This window comes from Microcebus murinus, chromosome 4 (assembly GCF_040939455.1).
Source record: "Microcebus murinus isolate Inina chromosome 4, M.murinus_Inina_mat1.0, whole genome shotgun sequence".
In the NCBI taxonomy this organism is placed as follows: Eukaryota; Metazoa; Chordata; class Mammalia; order Primates; family Cheirogaleidae; genus Microcebus; species Microcebus murinus.
In genome coordinates, this window is record NC_134107.1 from 77004570 (window position 1) to 77025734 (window position 21165).

General features: G+C 37.2%; 1 protein-coding gene across 1 annotated transcript in view; it reads left to right on the forward strand.

Moving 5' to 3' along the window:
- Window positions 1-9175, forward strand: part of LOC105870628 (lysine-specific demethylase 4D-like) — a 28585-nt gene extending 19410 nt beyond the window's left edge. Inside the window, exon 2 of the mRNA XM_012763348.3 lies at window positions 6706-9175. Coding sequence (XP_012618802.3) covers window positions 7064-8572 — 1509 coding nt within the window. The 5' untranslated portion in view covers window positions 6706-7063 and the 3' untranslated portion in view covers window positions 8573-9175. The remainder of the gene's footprint in view (window positions 1-6705) is intronic.
- The last annotated feature ends 11990 nt before the right edge of the window (window positions 9176-21165 follow it).

Genomic DNA, 21165 nt, shown 5'->3' on the forward strand with positions numbered 1-21165 from the left:
ATTCTTAGAAATGCAGAAAGGAAATAGTTTATAAGACAAATACAAAATGCTTAACTCAAGGATTATTTTAATCGTATATTCAATAAGAAATGGAGGCTTGTGCGATATTCATAGTCAGCATTTTATTATTTCATGGAGGAAAGGCCCTCAGCATGGTATTTAAGTTTCTCCTTCTAAATTGTCTCACTTTTCTCTTGTCATTTCTTTAGAGCAATTTTTCAGATGTAAAGAAATATTTGATTATATATTCCAAAAAATATAAAGAAATTATAATAAAATCATTGTAGAATAATTTTTAAGATTAAAAATTAGGGTGAGATTGGGAGGCTATCATACGATACAGTTAATCTTGGCACTTATAGATTCCTCAAGGTCTTGCTTGGGTGGTGACAGCTGTAGGTAGGAGAGAAGATCAGATGGATCCTTGGGTTCTTATATAAGGAAAGTAAGGAGAGCACAGAAGCCTCCCTGGAATGTAGACATGTCCTTGGGGTCTCACAGTAGATTGTCATTGGCTCCTCTGACAGGCACTGGCTGTATGTCTGGAGAGAGAGAGATGTACTAGTAGATGGTGACTAGGGTAACTCTACTACCATTGGTAGAAATAAAGACAAAAAATTAAGGAGAAAATTAGCTTCAGGAGAATGATGATCAACTTGTATTATACTAAACTGGTTGATTTTCAAGGGGCTCAGTGGGCCATCTAAGAAGGAGAAGCAAAGCAGGAGCTTAGGAGAGAGAAAGTATTAGAGAAAGCTATGACAATAAATAAAACGTTTAAAGGGAGGGAATATGTTCTAACAAAAGGCCTGAACACAAATAGGAAAATTAAAGGGGAAAAAAATAAGTAAAAGTATGAAAGATAAGAATTGAACTTTGAGATAGGTCTGCATTTGTGTGGAAGGAAGAGGAGGTGGAACCAAGGAGACAGAAAAGAAGAACCAGAGAGTTAAGAGTTGTATCAGTATCCTAGAGTTTAGAGAAATTTTAGGAGGAAGGAGGAAGACGTTCCTTGAACCAGTGATGTGCAGAGGTAAAGTGTAACCCCTGGAGCAGCATTTGGGAGGCCAGTTGATGTTTTACAGAGAACATTGTCGGTAGCCAGGTAGGAGCAGAACCAGAAGAGATGGGGCAGGGGGGGAGAGAGGAAAGGAAATGGGTTTGTGAATGTAGACTATTTTCATTATTTATGTTTTTGACACATTTGATACTGAAAGGAAGGTGAGAGAAAGGACAGTAACTTAAATCAGGAGATTGATGACTGATGATTTATTGACGATAAAGATGATCATGATTATTTAATTGACCATAGTCCTGGAGCAAGTGAGAGGTGTTGATTTAAGGAGTTCAGATGGAGGTATTAGCCCTGGAGATCTGTGTCTCTTCTTCCCCTGAGAGAATAGTAAGGAAGATGGCATGTAACCAAGAGCAGAAAGAAGGCAGTGTGTGCCCAGTGGCCTCAGTTATTTCTTTAATAAAAATATTTTGAGTGCCTACAATATAAGTTACCAAGATCCTTTGGAAAATACAGTGATGAACAAGACTCAGATAAGGTTCTTGAAATACTTTTATATGGAAAATAAGACAAGTAGACTTAACTATAGAGATTGAGGATACAAGTTATTGCATTAAATATAAATTTCTCTATACCTTGGTTTCTTCCTCTATAAAATGGGGATAATGCAGCTGCATTGATTAGTTGTGAGTTTTGAATGGGATGCTATAGAGAAAGTGCTTAATAAAGGGCCTGAAAAAATGAAGTGCTAAATAAAAGTGACTCTGTTCACATTATATAAAGTAGAAATGACAAGTGCCAAAATGGTGAAAGAAGATACAGTATTTTGTTGGGGCAGTAGAGGAAAATAAGGGGTCAAGTTAATTCACTTAGGAAGGGGTAGAATTTAAGAACTGAGAAGAAAGGGAAATTTTGGAAGAGAGAATGTGGGAAGAGGGAAAGAGTTTTAAGTTTTAATAGCATGGAGTCAGTACTCAGGAAGATTTTAAGACATCATTAAAATAGGCACTCAGTTAAAAACTGTGCCTAGTTTAAATAATCTATTTCAAACATCCTAGTTTATTTCTAGCTTCTATTTCTTAGTGTCATAACAAAATTATTTGATCTAATAGAGAAATCCAGCTTATGAATCAAATACTATTTACTCTCCTTCAGCTTATGTTCCTTTTCTTTTTTATCCAAAATAGATTTAATGGTCCATCCTCCACCAAAATCATCAACACCTGTGTCCTCTCCCTCAGTTATACTTTCCTTAAAAAATCTTAACCCTTAGGATGGAACCTTACTATTTTGCTACTTCATATCTTTTTGATGGCCCTCCTTTATGGGGAAAAATTCTTTCACGCTAGATTGGTCCATGTAAGGCTGCTACCAGTTATGCAAGGCATAAGGAACAAATACACACAGTATGAGTTAGGAAACACTTCATCTTTATTTTTTGTTATTCATTCCTTCTTTCTCTAATTCTAATTTGTTGCCTTCGTCAATTGAATGTTCATTTATTAGTTCATTTATTTTCAATCACTTTTCCTTTTAATACAGTGAAATATACCTCTTAGTTGTTTTTAATGCCTTTTCTCTATGCTCTATTTTTAAATTCACATATACAGAAATTTGTGAACATCATCATAGCTTGATGTATTATCACCATTAGCTATTCTTTTTTTTTATTTTTTTATTTCGGCATATTATGGGGGTACAGATTTTAAGGTTTAAATAAATGCCCATTTCCCCCCCTCCCCCCACAAGTCTGAGTCTCCAGCATGACCATCTCACAGATGGTGCACATCTCACTCATTATATATGTATATACCCGCCCCCCTTCCCCCTGCCCAATACCCTATTACTGCAGTACCTATGTGACCACTTAGGTGCTTTTCAGTTAATACCAATTTGCTGGTGAGTATATGTGGTGCTTGTTTTTCCATTCTTGGGAAACTTCACTTAATAGTATGGGTTCAAGCTCTAACCAGGAAAATATGAGATGTGCTATATCACCATTGTTTCTTAGAGCTGAATAGTACTCCATGGTATACATATACCATATTTTATTATTCCATTCTTGGATTGATGGACACTTGGGCTGTTTCCACAGCCTTGCAATTATGAATTGTGCTGCTATAAACATTCGAGTGCAGGTGTCTTTTTTGTAGAGTGTCATTGGATCTTTTGGGTAGATGCCCAGCAATGGGATTGCTGGATCAAATGGTAGATTCACTTGTATCACTTTAAGGTATCTCCATATTGCTTTCCACAGAGGTTGAACTAATTTGAAGTCCCACCAGCAGTGTAGGAGTATAGAATTTTTTAATTTCCATCTTGATTTCTTCATTTATGAAGTAATCATTTAGTAGGAGGTTGTTTAATTTCCACGTTTTTGTGTAGAAATGTGAGTTTCTGTTAGGGTTGATTTATACTTTTATTCCACTGAGATCTGAGAAGGTACATAGTATGATTTCTATTTTTTTAAATTTCTTGAGATTTACTTTGTGTAAATCTCTAGGATATGGTCAATCTTAGAGAATGTCCCGTGAGCTGATGAGAAGAATGTATATTCAGTGGATTTTGGGTAGAATGTCCTGTAGATGTCAGTCAGACCCAGTTGTTCCAGGGTTTTGTTTAAATCCATTATTTCTTTATTAATTTTCTGTTTGGAGGATCTGTCTTGTGCCGTCAGTAGGGTATTGAAATCTCTGGTGATTATGGAGTTGCTATTAATCCTTTTGCTTAGATCCAGTAAGGTTTGCTTTATGAAACTGGGTGCACCTAAGTTGGGTGCATATATATTTAAAATTGTTATCTCTTCTTGTTGAACTGTGCCCTTCACCATTATACAATGACCCTCTTTGTCTTTCACTACTTTTGTTGATTTAAAAACTAAATCGTCTGAAATTAGAACTGCCCCGCCAGCCTTCTTTTGGCTTCCACTTGCCTGGAATACTGATCTCCACCCTTTTACTTTTAGTCTGTATGCATCCTTGCAGGTTAGATGTGTTTCCTGAAGACAGCATAGACTTGGCCTGTATTTTCTTATCCATTCAGCCAGCCTATGTCTCTTGAGTGGAGAGTTTAAGCCATTCACATTTATTGAGAGAACTGATAGGTAAGGTAGATTACTGTTCATTCTGTTGGGTTGGATGTTGTTGCTTTGATTTCTCTCTTGAGCCATTGAATTATCTGGCCTTTAATCCTTTGGTTTTGGTTGTTTTTATATTCGTGAGTTTTTATTATGTTGTTCCATGCGTAGCACTGTTTTGAGTACTTCTTGTAGGGCTGGTCTTGTCTTGGTGAATTCTCTGAGACTTTCCTTGTCTGAGAATGTCTTTATTTCTCCTTCATATATGAAGCTTAGTTTTGCAGGGAAGAAGATTCTAGGCTGGGCATTGTTTTGTTTCAGAAGAGTGAGAATGGGGCCCCAGTCTCTCCTTGCTTGTAAAGTCTCATTAGAGAAGTATGGTGTTATTCGAATTGGCTTTCCCTTGTATGTCACTTGCTTCTTTCGTCTTACAGCTCTTAGAAGGGCCTCTTTAGTTAATATTTTGGTCAGTCTGATGACTGCATGTCGTGACATCTTCCTGTTTGCATTGAATCTCCCAGGGGTCCTCTGAGCTTCTTGAACTTGTATATCGAGATTTTGAGCAAGGCCTGGGAAATTTTCCTCTATTATATCTTCAAATAGCTTGTCCAACCCTTGGGTGTTGTCTTCTTCCCCTTCTGGCAACCCTATGACCCTCACATTAGGTTTCTTCACATAATCCCACATCTCTTGTAGGCTTTGCTCTTTTCTCTTGTTTCTCTGCTCTATCTCTGTGATGGTTTTATTTAGTTGGAGGGTGTTATCTTCAAGCTCTGAGATTCTTTCTTCTGTTTGATCTACCCTGTTCTTGAGACTTTCCACTGTATTTTGTAGTTCTCTGAATTTATTCTGCATTTCCAGGAGTTCGGTTAAACTTTTCTTCATTGTGTCCATTTTTTTTCCAGATCCTGGAGGCTTTTTATGGTTTCTTTGTGTTGGTTATTGAGTTGTTGTTGCAGCTCTGTGAGTGTTCTTATGATCCACATACGGAATTCCTCTTCTGTCATTTTGGTTGCCTGATTTGGGTTGGTGTCCGTTTCTAGGGGGCTGGTGCTCCTCTTTGGGGGTGTGTTTTCCGTTTGGTTCTTCATATTTCCTGAGTTCCTTCGCTGATTTCTTCCCATGTCGATCAGTTGTTGTTTCTTTCCTTTAGGTTTTTGTTTGGATATTCACACGCCTTGTTTAGTTTCTGAGCCATTAGGTGGTGTCTGTGGGTGAGATTTGACCACTCCCTGTATAATGAGTCAGTGGGTGCCGTGATAAGGCTGTGCAGGATGCCGTCCCTGTCAGTAGGTGGCGCTTGCTTGGAGGAACAGGCTATGCTGTTGTTTTTGTGTCCTGTTATTAGCTCTTGTTCTGGGCGGAGCTGGGTTGGGTAAGCCTGCCCTCAGGCCGTTAGCAGGGGTCAAAGTTCTGTTCTCTGCTTCCAGGAAAAGCTGTCAGGGCAGGGCTGGAATGGTCCCGCTCAGCCAGAAAGTCTGCTTGTGGGGGTGGGGCTGTCTGAGACCCGCAGTCTGGAGCGGGCCTCGCTTCTTTCCACCCTCCCCAACTCCACAGCTACTCCTGGGCCTCTGCCAGCAGGCCAGACCACACGTCACCATGCCTCCCCGGATTGTGATGCCTGCAGGGAGGTTCCCTGCGCAGAAACGCTGCCTGGGCTGGACGCACGGCCTCCCTTTGGTGGGAGGGTTGCCCTCTAGGACGCTGATCTGCCCCTGGAGGCACACACACCTCCGCAGGCTGTTCACAAATATCCCTTCTGTGCCCCGGGCAATGCTAGACCTGGGTGCACAGGATCTGGTCTGCAGGTCCGACCTCTGGGTCCCAGAGTTCAAACTGTATCCCCACCAGGGAGAGGAGTTCAGGTCCCAATTCACCCACAGGGAGCCCAAGCTGTGTCTGTGTCTCTGAGCCTCTGAGTCAGCACCGTTCTCACCATTAGCTATTCTGATGGGTATGTAACCAGTATACAGGTTCACAGTAGATTAACTTTACTCCAGAGATGCTCATATGCCCTCCCCACAACCTCTTTCTCAAAGGTAGCCACTACTCTTGACTTCAGATATAGATTACTTTGCCTTCTTTTCATTTTAATATAAATGGAATTATGGAATAGGCATTCTTTTGAGTCTGAATAATTTTGCTCAATATTATTTTTATAAAACCTATTGTATTTTTGTGTATATTTTGTTTACCTTCATTGCCATATGGTATTCCATTGTATGGATATATGACAATGTACTTATCCATTCTGCTGTTGATGAACATTTGGATTGTTTGTTTACAGCATTTGGCTACTGGAAACAATGTTATTTTGAACATTCCTGGGCATGACTTTCAGGGCATAGCAATACACATTTCCTAGGCATGCGTAACAGTGCAGTTATAGAAGATACTGTCCATATAGTTTTCCAAAGTGATTGTTGTGCTTCACATTCTCTCTAGTACTAAGAAAATTCCTATTGTTCCACGTCTATACCATCACTCATATTGTCAACCCTATAAAATGTTAGCCTCTCTTTGCATAATATGTCTTTGTGATATTTAATTTGTAGTTCCCTAATAACTGTGTCCAAACATTAATTTTTAATGCCTTGGTATTTTTTTCTTTTAGATTTCATTTTAAAGACTGCCCTGAAGTCCTATTCTGCTATATTTGGGTCACCCACTCAGGTCTGAGTAATTCAATAGACTTCAAGAGAACAGAGGCAGGGAGCAACTGAGAAACATAACAGAGTTGCAAGCACAGACATCATCAGTCCCTGGGTAAAGCTGCTACCCAGAGTGGAGTCTCCCTGGTGCACCAATAAGCCTAAGAAAGAGTATCATCCCATTTGCAAAAACGTTGGCTGGTAGATCCTGCTACCTCATACATACAACAACCCAATTTTTTACAAGTAGTATTTTCCTGCATCCTCAACTATCTAGAACATACCTAAACACTGGGAGTTTGCTGCTTATTACATTGAACTATGAAGTCTAAGGCCAACTGTGCCCAGAATCCAAACTGTAGTATAATGATATTTTATCCAACCAAAGAAGAGTTTAACGATTTTGATAAATATATTGCTTACATGGAGTCCCAAGGTGCACACCGAGCTGGCCTAGCCAAGGTCATTCCACCCAAGGAGTGGAAAGCCAGACAGACCTATGATGACATCAGTGACATCTTAATAGCCACTCCCCTCCAGCAGGTGGCCTCTGGGCAGGCAGGGGTGTTTACTCAATACCATAAAAAGAAGAAAGCCATGACCCTGGGGGAGTATCGCCATTTGGCAAACAGTGAAAAATATCGGGCTCCACCACACCTCAATTTTGAAGATTTGGAGAGAAAATACTGGAAGAATCGCATCTATGATTCACCAATTTATGGTGCTGATGTCAGTGGCTCCTTGTTTGATGAAAATACTAAGCAATGGAACCTTGGGCACCTGGGAACCATTCAGGACCTACTGGAGCAGGAATGTGGAGTTGTCATCGAAGGCGTCAACACTCCCTACCTCTACTTTGGCATGTGGAAGACCACCTTTGCTTGGCACACGGAGGACATGGACCTTTACAGCATCAACTACCTGCACTTCGGGGAGCCCAAGACGTGGTACGCGGTGCCCCCAGAACATGGCCAGCGCCTGGAACGCCTGGCCCGGGTGCTGTTCCCCGGCAGTTCCCGGGGCTGTGAGGCCTTCCTGAGGCACAAGGTGGCCCTCATCTCGCCCACTGTCCTCAAGGACAATGGGATTCCCTTCAGCCGCGTGACTCAGGAGGCTGGAGAGTTCATGGTGACGTTCCCATACGGCTACCATGCTGGCTTCAACCATGGCTTCAACTGCGCGGAGGCCATCAACTTCGCGACCCCGCGGTGGATCGATTATGGCAAAGTGGCTTCTCAGTGCAGCTGCGGGGAGGCCAGGGTGACCTTTTCCATGGACGCCTTCGTGCGCATCCTGCAACCCGAGCGCTATGAGCTGTGGAAACGCGGGCAAGATCGGATAGTTGTGGACCACAGGGAGTCCAGAGCGCCAGCCAGCCAGGAGCTGACCACCTGGAGGGAGGTCCAAGCGCCTGGGAAAGCCAGGCTGGGCCTGAGGCACCTCCCATCCCGCCGGGCCCTGCATCCCCCTGGGCCTGTGGCCGCCAGTGTTCGTACCCGCAGCCGTGCCCCTGTGCACTCTTCTCCCCTTCGTGGATCTGTGGCCAGTAGCACTGCTACCCAGCCTGGGGCCACGGCCAACCACAGTTCCCGACAACCCAGCACCACCCCACCGCCCACCCTGGGTCTGTCGGCACGAATTCTCCACCCACCAAAGAGCAGAAATGGTCGCGGTCGTCGTCATCAGGAACTGGGCGCTCAGGTGCCGACTCTCCATGCTCCCGCTAAGAGGCGCTTGGTGGACACAACTTGCACAGTTCTGGGGCCTAAGGCTCAGCCCCAGCCTGAGGATGGTGCTTCGATAGACAAGCCTGCACCACTGAGTCCCTGAACCCCTAATCCTCCCGATCTTCCCAAAGTTCCAGGGTGCTGCTGGGCTCCTGTCGCCTAAGCCCACGGACTGCCTTTATTCCTCACTGCTCTGCTGTGTGGTAGGAGGCTTGCTGAGACTGGTCACATTTACATCTCAGAGCTTTGGCAGAGTTTGCAGGACACTGGTCATGCATGAGAGAGCCCATATGGTGATTCCATTGGATGCTGCTGAATTTGTAGTAGTTGACAAGTTAGCTATACTTCGTTCTTCCTCCCAGACCCTAGAATGTCTTTGGACACTGCTAACTTCTGGGTCTCTAGCTGCGGTTTCATCCACTGGACAAACTTGTGTCTTTCTGAGAGCTAGGTACTGCTGAGATCGCTGGAACCTGACTTACGCCAAGCTCCCATCCTCTGGGCCAACTGTGGTGGTTGCTGAACTTTTGAAGAATCCTGGATTCCTTCCCCTTCAGTCTTCCTCCCTCTTCTTTTTCCCTCCCCCTAGCCCTTTTCATGCAAAAGTTTTACCTTCTTACAGATGAGGTTAGTAGAACCCCAGAATAAAATATATGACTTTTTTGAGTTATTCATGTATTTATAATGTGTTGTCACAACTATTTGTTCACGAATATATTAAAGGTAACCAAAATGTAAAATATAACTTTATTTTAATATTATAGTTTCAAACATGAGGGGGTAGAGGTTATTCTTTATGTATTTTTCTTCATAATTATTTGAAAACATTCAAGGCAAACTTATTCTATGGCTGGTTACATTGTGTGGTGGTGGCATGTGAGCTCAGGGGATGGTGGTTGGTTTCTTGCTGGCTGGCTGGCTGGGGGATTTGGTGGCAGTCATGCTTTGAGGACAACTTTATAGATGCAGCCTGGTACTCAGCTGGGTAGTAGGATGCAAGTTACTGGGAGAGATGAGCAAGCAGAGGAAAAAAAGTGCCATCGTCTAAATATCTTCCCTCCACATCTCCACTGCCTTTTCAAAGATGGATGTATATTTCACATTGTTCATTCATCGATTCATCCTAGTCAACAAGTTCACAGATAAGTGAATAAGACAATTTCAATCAGTAATGTGTGCTGCAGAGACACTAAGCAGGATGGAACCCTAGAGTAGAATGGGTAGGTACTGGTCCAGGTCTCTGGTCTTGGAAGGCTTCATAGAGCAGAAGACCTTTCTGAAACCGAGGTGACAAAATGGGAAAGTCCAGAGTGGAGTTTTCCACTGCAGGGAACAACAAGTGCAATAGACCTAACATGGAACTTGGCAATTTTATTTTTCCAGGGATAAAAAAGCAGCTAATTTGGGGGGGTGGCATAGAGAGGAAGAAGAGGAGAGGCAAAGGTCAGAGCATGTAGGGCCTTGTATTTCATGTTAAGTACATTATTTGACATTTCTTCAAGTTGAAATGAGATGGCATTGCAAGTTTAAAACAGCAGTTGACATAATGTGATTTACACATTTAAATAGTCAATTTAGTTAATCTGTCAAGAATGTGGGATCAAAGAAGCAGATCAAGTTATACAAGTTAGTTATGGTTACTTACACTTCTGTGTCTGTATTGAAAATTTGCACAAGTGAACTTGTTATATATGGCCTTTATTATGTTGAGATATGTTCTTTCTGTACCTGATATGTTGAGAGTTTTTAATCAAAAAAGGATGTTGAATTTTGTCAAATGCTTTTTCTGAATCTATTGAAATGATCACATAATATTTATACTTCATTGTGTTAATACAGTGTATAGCATTTATTGATTTGCATATGTTGATCCTTTTAATGTTCCATGAAATACAATTTGCTATTATTGCATCCATATTCATGAGAAATACTGGCATGTAATTTTCTTTTGTAGTGTCTTTGGCTTTGGTATCATGATAATACTGGCCTGGTAACATGAGTTTGTAATTGTTCTCTTTAATTTTGGGGAAGAGCTTGGGAAAGATTATCCTTAATTGTTCTTTAAAACTTGGTAGAAATCACCAGTGAAGACATCAGGTAATAAGATTTTCTATGATAGAGGCTTTTTATTACTGATTCAATTTGCTCTTACTAGTTATTGTTCTATTGACATATTCTATGATTCAGTGTTGGTTGAATTGAATATTTCTAGGAATTTATATATTTCTTCTAGATTATCTAATTTGTGTATAATTGTTCATGGTAGTATGATCCTTTGCATTTCTATGGTATTAGTTATAATGTCTCCTCTTTTATTTATAATTTCATTTTTTAGTCCTCTCTTTTATTCTTAGTTTACCTAAAGGTTTGTCAATTTTTTGTTTTTTTAAACAACCAACTCTTAATTTCATGATGTTTTCTATTGATTTTCTAGTCTTTATTTCATTTATTTCTGCTATGATCTTTATTTTTTTTTAATGTGGTGACTTTGAGTTTACTTCTTTTTTTCTAGTTCCTTGAGATACAAAGTTAAGTTGTTGGAGATCTTTTTGTTTAACTTAATGTAGGTATTATCAACGTAAACTTCTTAGAACTCCTTTTGCTGCATACTATAAGTTTTATATGTTGTGTGTTCATTTTCATTTGTCTCAAGATATTTTTCAATTTTCCTTTTGATTTCTTCTTTGACCCATTCATTGTTTAAGACTGTGTTGTTTAATTTCCACATATTTCTGAATTTTCTAATTTTCTTCTGTTACTTATTTCTATTTTTATATCATCGTGGTCAGAAAAGATGCTTCACATGATTTCAGTCTTCTTAAATTTGTTAAGACCTGTTATGTGGACTAAAATTTGCTCTATCCCGGAGAAAGTGCCATGTTGTTGGAGGAAATGTTCTGTAAATGTATATCAGGCTTATTTGGACTATGATGTTGTTCAAGTCCTCTGTTTATTGATTTTCTGTCTAGATGATCTATCCTTTGTTGAAATTGGGTTATTGAACCCTGTCACTAGTTTTGTATTGCCATATACATCTTCCTCAGTTCTGTTGACATGTGCTTTATATATTTAGGTGCTCTGATGTTGGGTACACATATATTTATAATTATTATATATTCTTGATGAATTGACCACAGTATCATTATATAATGACTTTCTTTGTCTCTTGTGATAGTTTTTGACTTAAGTTTTATTCTGTCTGATTTATGTATGGCTACCCCTGCTCTTTTTTGGTTATCATTTGCATGGAATATCTCTTTTTCATCTATCCACTTTCAGCCTATGTGTATCCTTAAAGGTAAAATGAGTCTATTGTAGGCAACATATAATTGGATGCCATTTAAAAAAAAATCAATTTAGCCACTCAATGTCTATTGATTGGAGAATTTAATCCATTTACATTTAATAATATGTGGCAAGTCTACAGCTAACACCATATTCAATGGTAGAAAACGAAACGATTTTCCTATAAGGTAAGGACCAAGACAAGATGCCCACTGTCACCACTTGTTAGTTAGGAAAGAAAAGAAATAAAAGGCTTACCTACTTGAAAGGAAGTAATGAAATTGTCTCTGTTTGCAGATGACATGATCTTGTCAAAATCAACATACAAAAATCAGTAGCAGTTCTATACACTAACAACCAACTATCCAAAAAGGATAAGAAAATAATCCCACTTACAACAGTATTAAAAATAAAAAATAATTAGGAATAAATTTAACCAAGAACGTGAAAGATATGGACATTGAAAACTATAAAACATTGATGAAAGAAATTGAAGACACAAATAAATGAAAACATATCCTGTTTTTAATGCATAGGAAGAATTAATATTGTTAAAATGTGCATACTACCCAAAGCAATCAATAGATTCAATGCAATCCCTATCAAAATTATAATGACATTTCTTACAGAAATAGGAAAATGCAATTTTTAAATTTGTATAGAACCACAAGAGTCCATAGAGCCAAATAACCTTGAACCAAAAAGCACAAAGCTGGAGGCATCACAGTACCTCATTTCAAAATCTACTACATACCTATAGTGATCAAAGCATACTTGCTTAAAAACAGACATACTTGCATATAAATAGACCCATGGAACAGAAGAGAAAGCCCCCAAATAAATCCATGCATTTATCAGTTGATCTTTGTGAAAGGTGCCAAGAACACACAACAGGAAAAGGACAGTCTCTTCAATAAATGGCTCTAGAATGAATGAAATTAGACCTCATCTCACACCATATACAGAAATCAACTCAAAATAGTTAAGAAACTTAAAACATAAGGCCAGAAACTGTAAAAGTACTATAAGAAAACATAGGGGAAAAACTTCTTGACATTGGTTTGGGCAAGATTTTTGGGATATGACCCCCAAAGCATAGGCAACAAAAGCAAAACTAGACAAATGGGATTATATCAAACTAAAAAGCTTCTGCAAAGCAAAGGAAACAATCAACAGAGTGAAGAGACAACCTTTAGAATGGGAGAAATAGTTGGAAACCATACATCTTATTATATAAGGGGTTAATATCCAAAATATATAAGGAACTCAAATAGCTCAACAGTAAGAAAACAATCCAATTAAACTGTGGGCAAAGGATCTGAATAGACATTCCTCAAAAGAAGATATACAAATGGCCAATAGGTATTTGAAAAAATGTTCAACATCACCAATCAGGGAAATGCTAATTAAACCCACAGCAAAATATCTCCTCATACCTGTTATAATGGCTATTATAAAAAAGACAAAAGTGTCAGGAGGATGTGGAGAAAAGGGAACATTTGTACACTGTTGGGAATGTAAATTAGCACAGGCTTTATGGAAATCAGTATGGCAGTTTCTCAAAATATTAAAAATAGAACTACCTTCCATACACAAAAGAATGAAATTAGACCCTTATCTTATACCATACACAAAACCCAACTCAAAATGGATAGAAGACCTACGTAAGACCAGAAACTATAAAACTTCTAGAAGAGAACAAAGGGGGAAAGGTCCTGGATATTGGCTTAGGCAATGATTTTTTGGATATTGCCCCAAAAGCTCAGGCCACAAAAGCAAATATGAATAAGTGGAACTACATCAATACTAAAAAGCTTCTTCACAGCAAAGGAAACAATAAGGAAAATGAAATGGCAGCCTATGGATTGGGAAAAAATATCTGAAAAGGGGTTAATATTCAAAGTTTTTGAAGAACTCATATATCTCAATAGAAAAAAAACCCCAAATAACCCAATTAAAATTGAGCAAAAAACCTGAATAGACATTTCTCCAAAGAAGACATTAAAATGGCCAAAAGACATATGAAAAGGTGCTCAAAATCTTTAATCATCAGGGAAATGCAAATCAAAACCATTTTGAGATTACCTTATACCTGTTCAGATGGCTATTATCAAAATGTCAAAAGAAACAAATGCTAGTAAGGTTATGGAGAAAAGGGAACTCTTGTACACTATTGGTGGGAATATAGGTTGTTACAGCTATTTTGGAGGTTTTTAAGGAAATTCAAAATGGAACTACCATATGACCCACCAATCCCTTTTCTGGGTATATACCCAAAGGAAATGAAATCACCACCCCATAAAGATACCTGCATTCCTATGTTCATTGCAACATTATTCACAATACCCAAGATACGGAAACAACCTAAGTGTCTGTTGACTGATGAAAAAAAACTTCACTATATGTACACAATGGAATACGTTCCAGCCCTATAAAAGAATGAAATTTTGCCATTTGCCACAATATGGATCAGCCTGGAGGACATTATGCTAAGTGAAATAAGCCAGCTACAGAAAGACAAATATTGCATGATCTCACTTATATGTGGACTCTAAAAAAAAAAAAAATTCAAATATATACAGAGAATAACACAGTGGCTACCAAGGACAGGAGTGGAGGATGGGGAGGAAATGGCCATATAGGTCAGAGGATACAAAGTAGCAAATGGGATGAAAAAGTTTAGTGATCTAATTAATGTACCACATGAGGACTATAAAATTGTACTATATATGGGATTCATGGTAAATGAGTAGATTTTAGCTGCTCTAGCCACAATGACAAAAAAAATTTGGGTAACTATGTGAGATGACGGATATGTTAATTTGCTTCATGATAGTAACCTTTTTATTAATATACTATCTACATGTATCCCGTAACATCATGTTGTACATCTTAAATATAAATAAAATTTATTTTTAAAAAAATAGAACTACCATATGACCCAGCAATCCTCCTTGCCAGATGTTAAAAGGAAAAACCCTTAGACTTTTATATTTAGCAGAGTTTATTTGAACAAAGCAACACAACAAAGCAAAAAACAATCTTCTTATCAGGCAGCCCTCAGAGCCAAAACTGTTCAGAAGACACCAGCCAACAAGGTGATCTGGAAACATTTACAAAATAAACAGAAGTGAGGTATAAAGACAACTTAAGTGGTTATGACTTAATTGGTTACAGAACCTCCTACAACTAACTGAAGCTCAGCTGCTGTGATTCAACTCTATATTGGTTTGGTCTGTTGAGCCTAGCATAGGAGCCCAGTCCAAATCAATGGCCTCGTACAATTTTATTTAATATTTCAGCCCTTCTGCTTACACTCTCACCAAGTGACCAAGAGCATGATCAAAATTCAAGGCATTATTTCTACTCTCAATCACCATCATCTTGAGTTTCCATTCTCAACAGGTTGTTCATAGGTTAGGGTGTCCCCATAATCACATATTTAAGTTCTTATCATTACAGGCTGAAGAGATACTATTTATTATTAATCAAATGGCTGCACATAGACATTTAAGACTTTTTGAGAGAATACAGTGTACCAGGGATACTACTATTATGACTATAAGGAGAATAATACCAAGAACTTGAAGTATGCTCCTTAGTCAGGGTCCTCATGAACCAAACCAACCAAAATTGATTTCTCAAAGAATGACTTAGATGAAAAGTCTATCCTTTTTATTAATAGCCAAATAGCCTGCTCATTAATTTTTGTAAATGAGTCTCTGCAATACCTAATGCATTTATCCATGTGCAACAAAAAGCATTAGCAACTACACAAACTCCTTCCTGTTCAGCTAGTAAGTAATCTAGCATTGCAGGACTTGGTTAAATTAAAACAGGGAATGAGAACAAGTGGGTGTAGAAGTCTGGTTACAGCATTATCCTACCAACCAAAAGAGGTAGGCATAAGCAAGGAAAAATTAAGAAGAGTAAGTGTCTCATTATAATGAGGAGCCTTATTCTGACAACTTGGGAAAAGCTGTCCACATCTAAAATGTTGTGTACTTCTGGGGAAGCTTTTATTTTGGTTATGAATCCCTTGCTGGTTAGTTTGCAAATATTTTCTCCCATTCTGTAGATTGTCTCTTGCTGCTATTGTCAAAAACGAGTTTGCTGTAAATGCATAGATTTATTTCTGAGTTCTCCATTCTATTCCATTGGTCTATGTATCTGTTTTTATGCCAATACAAAGCTGTTCTGGTTACTATAGATTTGTAGTATATTTTGAAGTTAGGTAATATGATGCCTCCAGCTTTGTTCTTTTTGTTCAGGATTGCTTTGGTTTATTCCTAGGTATTTTAAATCTTTTTGTAGCTATTGTAAATAAAAATGTTTTCTTGATTTCTTTTTTCAGATTGTTTGGCTGTTGGCATATAAAAATCCTACTGATTTTTGTATGTTGATTTTGTATCCTGCAACTTTACTGAATTCATTTATCAATTCTGAGAGTCCTTTTTGAAGAGGTCATGTTTTTCTAAATATAAGATCATGTCATCTACAAACAAGGAGAGTTTGACTTCTTCCTTTCTACCTTGAATGCCCTTTATTTCTCTCTTTTGTCTAACTGCTTTAGCTAGGATTTCCAGTACTATGTTGAATAAAAGTGGTGAAAGTGGGTATCCTTGTCTTGTTCCAGATCAAGCCTTGTTCCAGACAAGGCTTTCAAATTTTCTCTGTTTAATATGATGCTAGCTGTGAGTTTGTCATGTGTGGTCTTTATTGTTTTGAGGTATGTTCCTTCTATACCCAGTTTGTTGAGTTTTTATCATGAAGGGATGTTAAATTTTATCACTTTTCCCTGTATCTATTGAAATTGATTCTTTCTTTTGTAATTCACTTGGAAAGTGAAGAATTTTATCTAGGTTAAATCTTTTCCCCTGTGGCCACAGTAATCCTAAATTACCTTTGGTAGTGTTCACCATTTCTCTAGAAAAGCATAGTTCTTGTACTGTATATAAAATTGGCAGGAGTTGCAGATGGAGGAATTCTAGACTTCTTAGATCCAGATGAACTCCGTGTCTTCTAGTCTAATTTATGTTTGATCCAGTCAGACACTTAAAGGTCATATGCTTTCTCACAATACAAAATAATCCTTGGTACCCACCTCAAGGTTGTGTGCTCTGTCATAGCACAAATTAACCTCTGATTTGGGCTTAATGCAAAAAGAAAGATCTTTTATTTGTGATTCTAAAATCAACTTCCAAATCCAGTCTGGATTAAAAATTTGCTCAAACTCATGTAGCTCAAAGCACAAATCTGTGGAGCTTTGGAATCTAAGAGAGAACTTACCCATGATCTCCCAATGCAGCATAAAAACAGAAAGCATAGTGGGCTTAGCAGGACTACATCTGGTTACTTATTGCTCCAAAGAATCACTGGAGTTCTGCTCGAGATCCTGCTGACTATAATAATCTGTTAAAAGAAAAAAAAAAAAAAACTTGCACCTTTAAATTTAGCAGAGTTTATCTGAGCAAACAAAACAAAACAAATAGTACTTCACAAATTGGGAAGCCCCAAGAATCAAAACAGGTTCAAAGGAATCTGGTCAACAAGGTGATCTGGCAGCATTTATAATAGTAAATAGAAGTGAGGTATAGAGACAACTTAATTGGCTACAACTTAACTGGTTAATTGATTACAGAACCTCCTACAATTAACTGAAGCTCAGTTACTATGATTAACCTATTATTCGTTTGGTCTGTTGAGCCTAGTGTGACCCTTGCAATTTTATTTGCATATCCAAAGGAAATGAAATCAGTATATTGAAGAGTTATCTTCACTCCCATGTTAATTGCATCATTATTCACAATAGCCAAGATATGGTATCAACTTAAGTGTCTGTCAACAGATGAGTGATGAAGAAGTGGTATATATTAATAGATGTTTGAGATTTGTTGAATTAATTATTTAGTCTAAGAAGTATATGAATAAATTTATTTGATTATAAAAACAAATGGTAGAATAAAACAGAAAATTCTGGCTATTTTAATAGAAGATGGTAACATTTATTGGGAAATAAAGATCAATTATAACTAACCACTTTTTGTTCAAGTACTAAGGTGTATTCATTTACACCTACTAAATGCTGTGGATAGGGTCCTATTTGAAATTTCAAAACAATGCTAGTAGGTATTATTATTGCTATTTTACAGAAGAAGAAACTGAAAATGACAGAGGTCAAGTCATTTGTCTAAAAGTGACATAACAGGAATGTGGCAAAGAGAAAACCAAATAGATTTCTCAGATATTACTCTTATAAACTCTCTCTCAATATTCACAATATTTTCAGGGAATAATATAGATCCAAAACAGATGAGATTTGTACACTTGTAGATAAAAGTCACTTTATATAAACTTGCTATAAGCCTTTTCATTTGCATGATAAAATTGTATACTCTATGTAATTTCACTTGATTCAATACTCACAAAAATTAATTCTGCTAAGTTTGATAAGTTAATACTAAGTCTCAAATGACAACTTGTTCAAATAAAGTATTAGTATTTCCTCTTTCATGGTTCAAATGTAATTGGTAGCAACTCGTGAGAAAGCAAATTTTCTTTTGACCTTCAAGTTACGTGAAGGGCTTTTATCCACGGTCTATTTTCTACATGGAAAGACAAATTATTTATGGCTAACAATTCTATATACAATGGAATACTATTCAGCCTTAAAAAGAATGAAATCCTGTCATTGAAACAACATGGATCAACCTGAAGGACAGTATGCTAAGTTAAATAAGCCACACAGGAGAACAAATACTGCAGGCACTCATTTATACTTGGAATCAAAAAGAGTCAAACTCAGCAGAGAGTATAATGGTGGTTACCAGGAGTTGAGGGATGGGGACATTGAGGAAATGTTGGCCAATAGGTACAAAATTTCAGTTACAGAGGAGCAATAAGTTCTGAAGATTTAGTGATAGCATGGGACTATAATCATAATGTATTATATACTTGATGATTGCTAACAGAGTGGATTTAAGTGTTCTCACAAAAAAAAATACATATGTAAGATAATGCATATATTCACTAGATTGACTTAGCTATTCCACAATGTATATATACATCAAAATATCACATTTTACACCACAAATATACATCAAAATATCACATTATACACCACAAATATATGAAATTTTTATTTGTCAATTGAAAATAAAAATTTTTTTGAAAGAACAGGGCTATTCTCTCCCTTCTTGAGGGTGGAATATCTGTATAATTTATTTGGAATTCTGCTGCAGGAGATATTTGTCTCTTCTCTCCAATTTATTAATTTATTCAATCATTTATTTACATCAGTATGAACTCATAGATATTTATTTTGTACTTTAGATTATAATCCACTACTATTTTATATTTTTGCCCAATTTGTTCAGGCTTTGGCCATTGGGAGCTGTGCCCCTTTAGCATACTCCCACCAATGTTTTTGTTTGTTTGTATTAAGTACAACCTTATTTTCAAGCACTACAAGATGCTCCAGGCTCATTTTGTATATTTCCCACTCATTGCTAGAAACTTCTTTTTTTCACTCATCAGTATTGTTAGTTCTTTATTTTATTTTTCTTTAAAAGTATCAGATTTCAATTTTTATTAATGATCTATTTCTGTGTATATTTGTTTTCCATTTTTATTTATCAGTAATTACTTCTATGTTTCATTTTCTTTTGCATAATTTTTTTTTTTTACTAACCACTGGAGTTAGTCATAAAGATGAATTGAGTTTTACAAATATGGATATTAATTTTCAAATAATTATGGTTGGGTTAAGTTTTAAATGTTGACTTTAAATTTTATTGCATTGTGGTCAAGAATGTGCTTAATATATTAATTCTATGGAATTTTATTGATATTTATAGTCCTATACTGATAAATTTTTATAAATGTTTTATATGTATTGAAAAGTATTTTCCATTTACTTTGTGGTTCTTGGAGGTTATATGATTATATGATTATTGTTTTCTCTGCTCTACCAATTTCAGAGAGAATGGTGTCAACAAAATAAAAAACTTCTACCATTATTGCAGAATAATTAGTTTTACCTTTTAACAGCCTTGGTTTTCTGTCTCAGTGCTATATGGTTAGTTGCATAAAGTTCATCACTGAAATATGTTCCTATTGAGTTTTTCTTTTTGATAACTACAAAATGTCCCTCTTTGATTCTATAAATACATTTGATATCAATTTTGCTATCCCAGGTTTCTTTTATTTAATATTTGTCCTGTTTTGCCTTTTCCTGACTCTTAATTCTGAGCCCCTTAGCTTTCTTTTAAAATTGTTTTTTTATTTAATAAAAAAAGACATTAATCAAGTGAGATATCACACCAGGAACCTACCTTGTGAATACATTAGGTGGGCACTAATAGCATCAGAATATTGCCCAGGTATAAAGCCAGGATCATTGGATCAACAGCTTCCTTTGGAGTCTAGCTGCCAAGAGGAAACCTTCTCTCTGTGTGGGCCTGGCATATATTCGTCTGGAATTTGGATTTTGTTGGTGGAAGGTAAGTCACTTTGTTTTTCTGTCAAACCACTTTTGGATATTTGTACTTTTGAGAAAGTTATTACCACCAAGTTGTTCATTAAGATTCAATTATACTTTAATAAAAACTCCAGTACATTTTTAGCAATGTCTTCTACTTTATCATAATGTGGCTTGTTTATATTTTCTCTCTTTTCTCTTCCTGCTTATGGGTTTTTCACTTTTAACAGTTTTTCCAAAGGATCAGTTCTGGTTTCACCATCATCCCCATTAGGTGTTATGTTTTCTGTTACAATTGTTTTGACTTACATGTTTGTTTTTCTCTTCCATAATTTTTCTTTGATGCTAATTTATCCAATTTCTTGGCTACAGAGCTTAATGTACTTATTTTTCCAAACTTTTTTTTAAATTTCAGATAAAATAGACTTTCTTCTTTTTCTGTCTTATAATTTGCCTAGAATTCTGACATTAACATTGTCATTCCGATTTGGTTTAGCCTAATGCTAGCTTGGTGTTTCTTTTGTCATACAATTATTTTCAAGAATTCTGTATTCTTTTCCTTAGGTTCAGTGTTTCAACTTCTTTGAAGAGACTTCTAGTGCAGTGGGGTTAGGAGCTACACATATACCCAAACGTGAGAATCAGGAGAGGCCTTAGAGACAGTGATACCCCCTCCGAGGAACCTCGCAGAGTGGCATGCTGAGCCAGAACTGGCTTTGGGGCCTGCTCCACTGGGAGATATTCTATTTCCTTTGGGCAAAATAATGCTGACTAGAGTTGTTCTGGCTAATCAGCAAGCCTGGGAAAGATACCTTATTTGTTCAAAAGTTCAAGTCTGAGTTACTCTTTCACAGATAAACCATAACACTTAAGAAAATAAAGAAAAAAAAATTGACTCCCTAGCATTTTCAAGTATCTAGAACATATCTAAG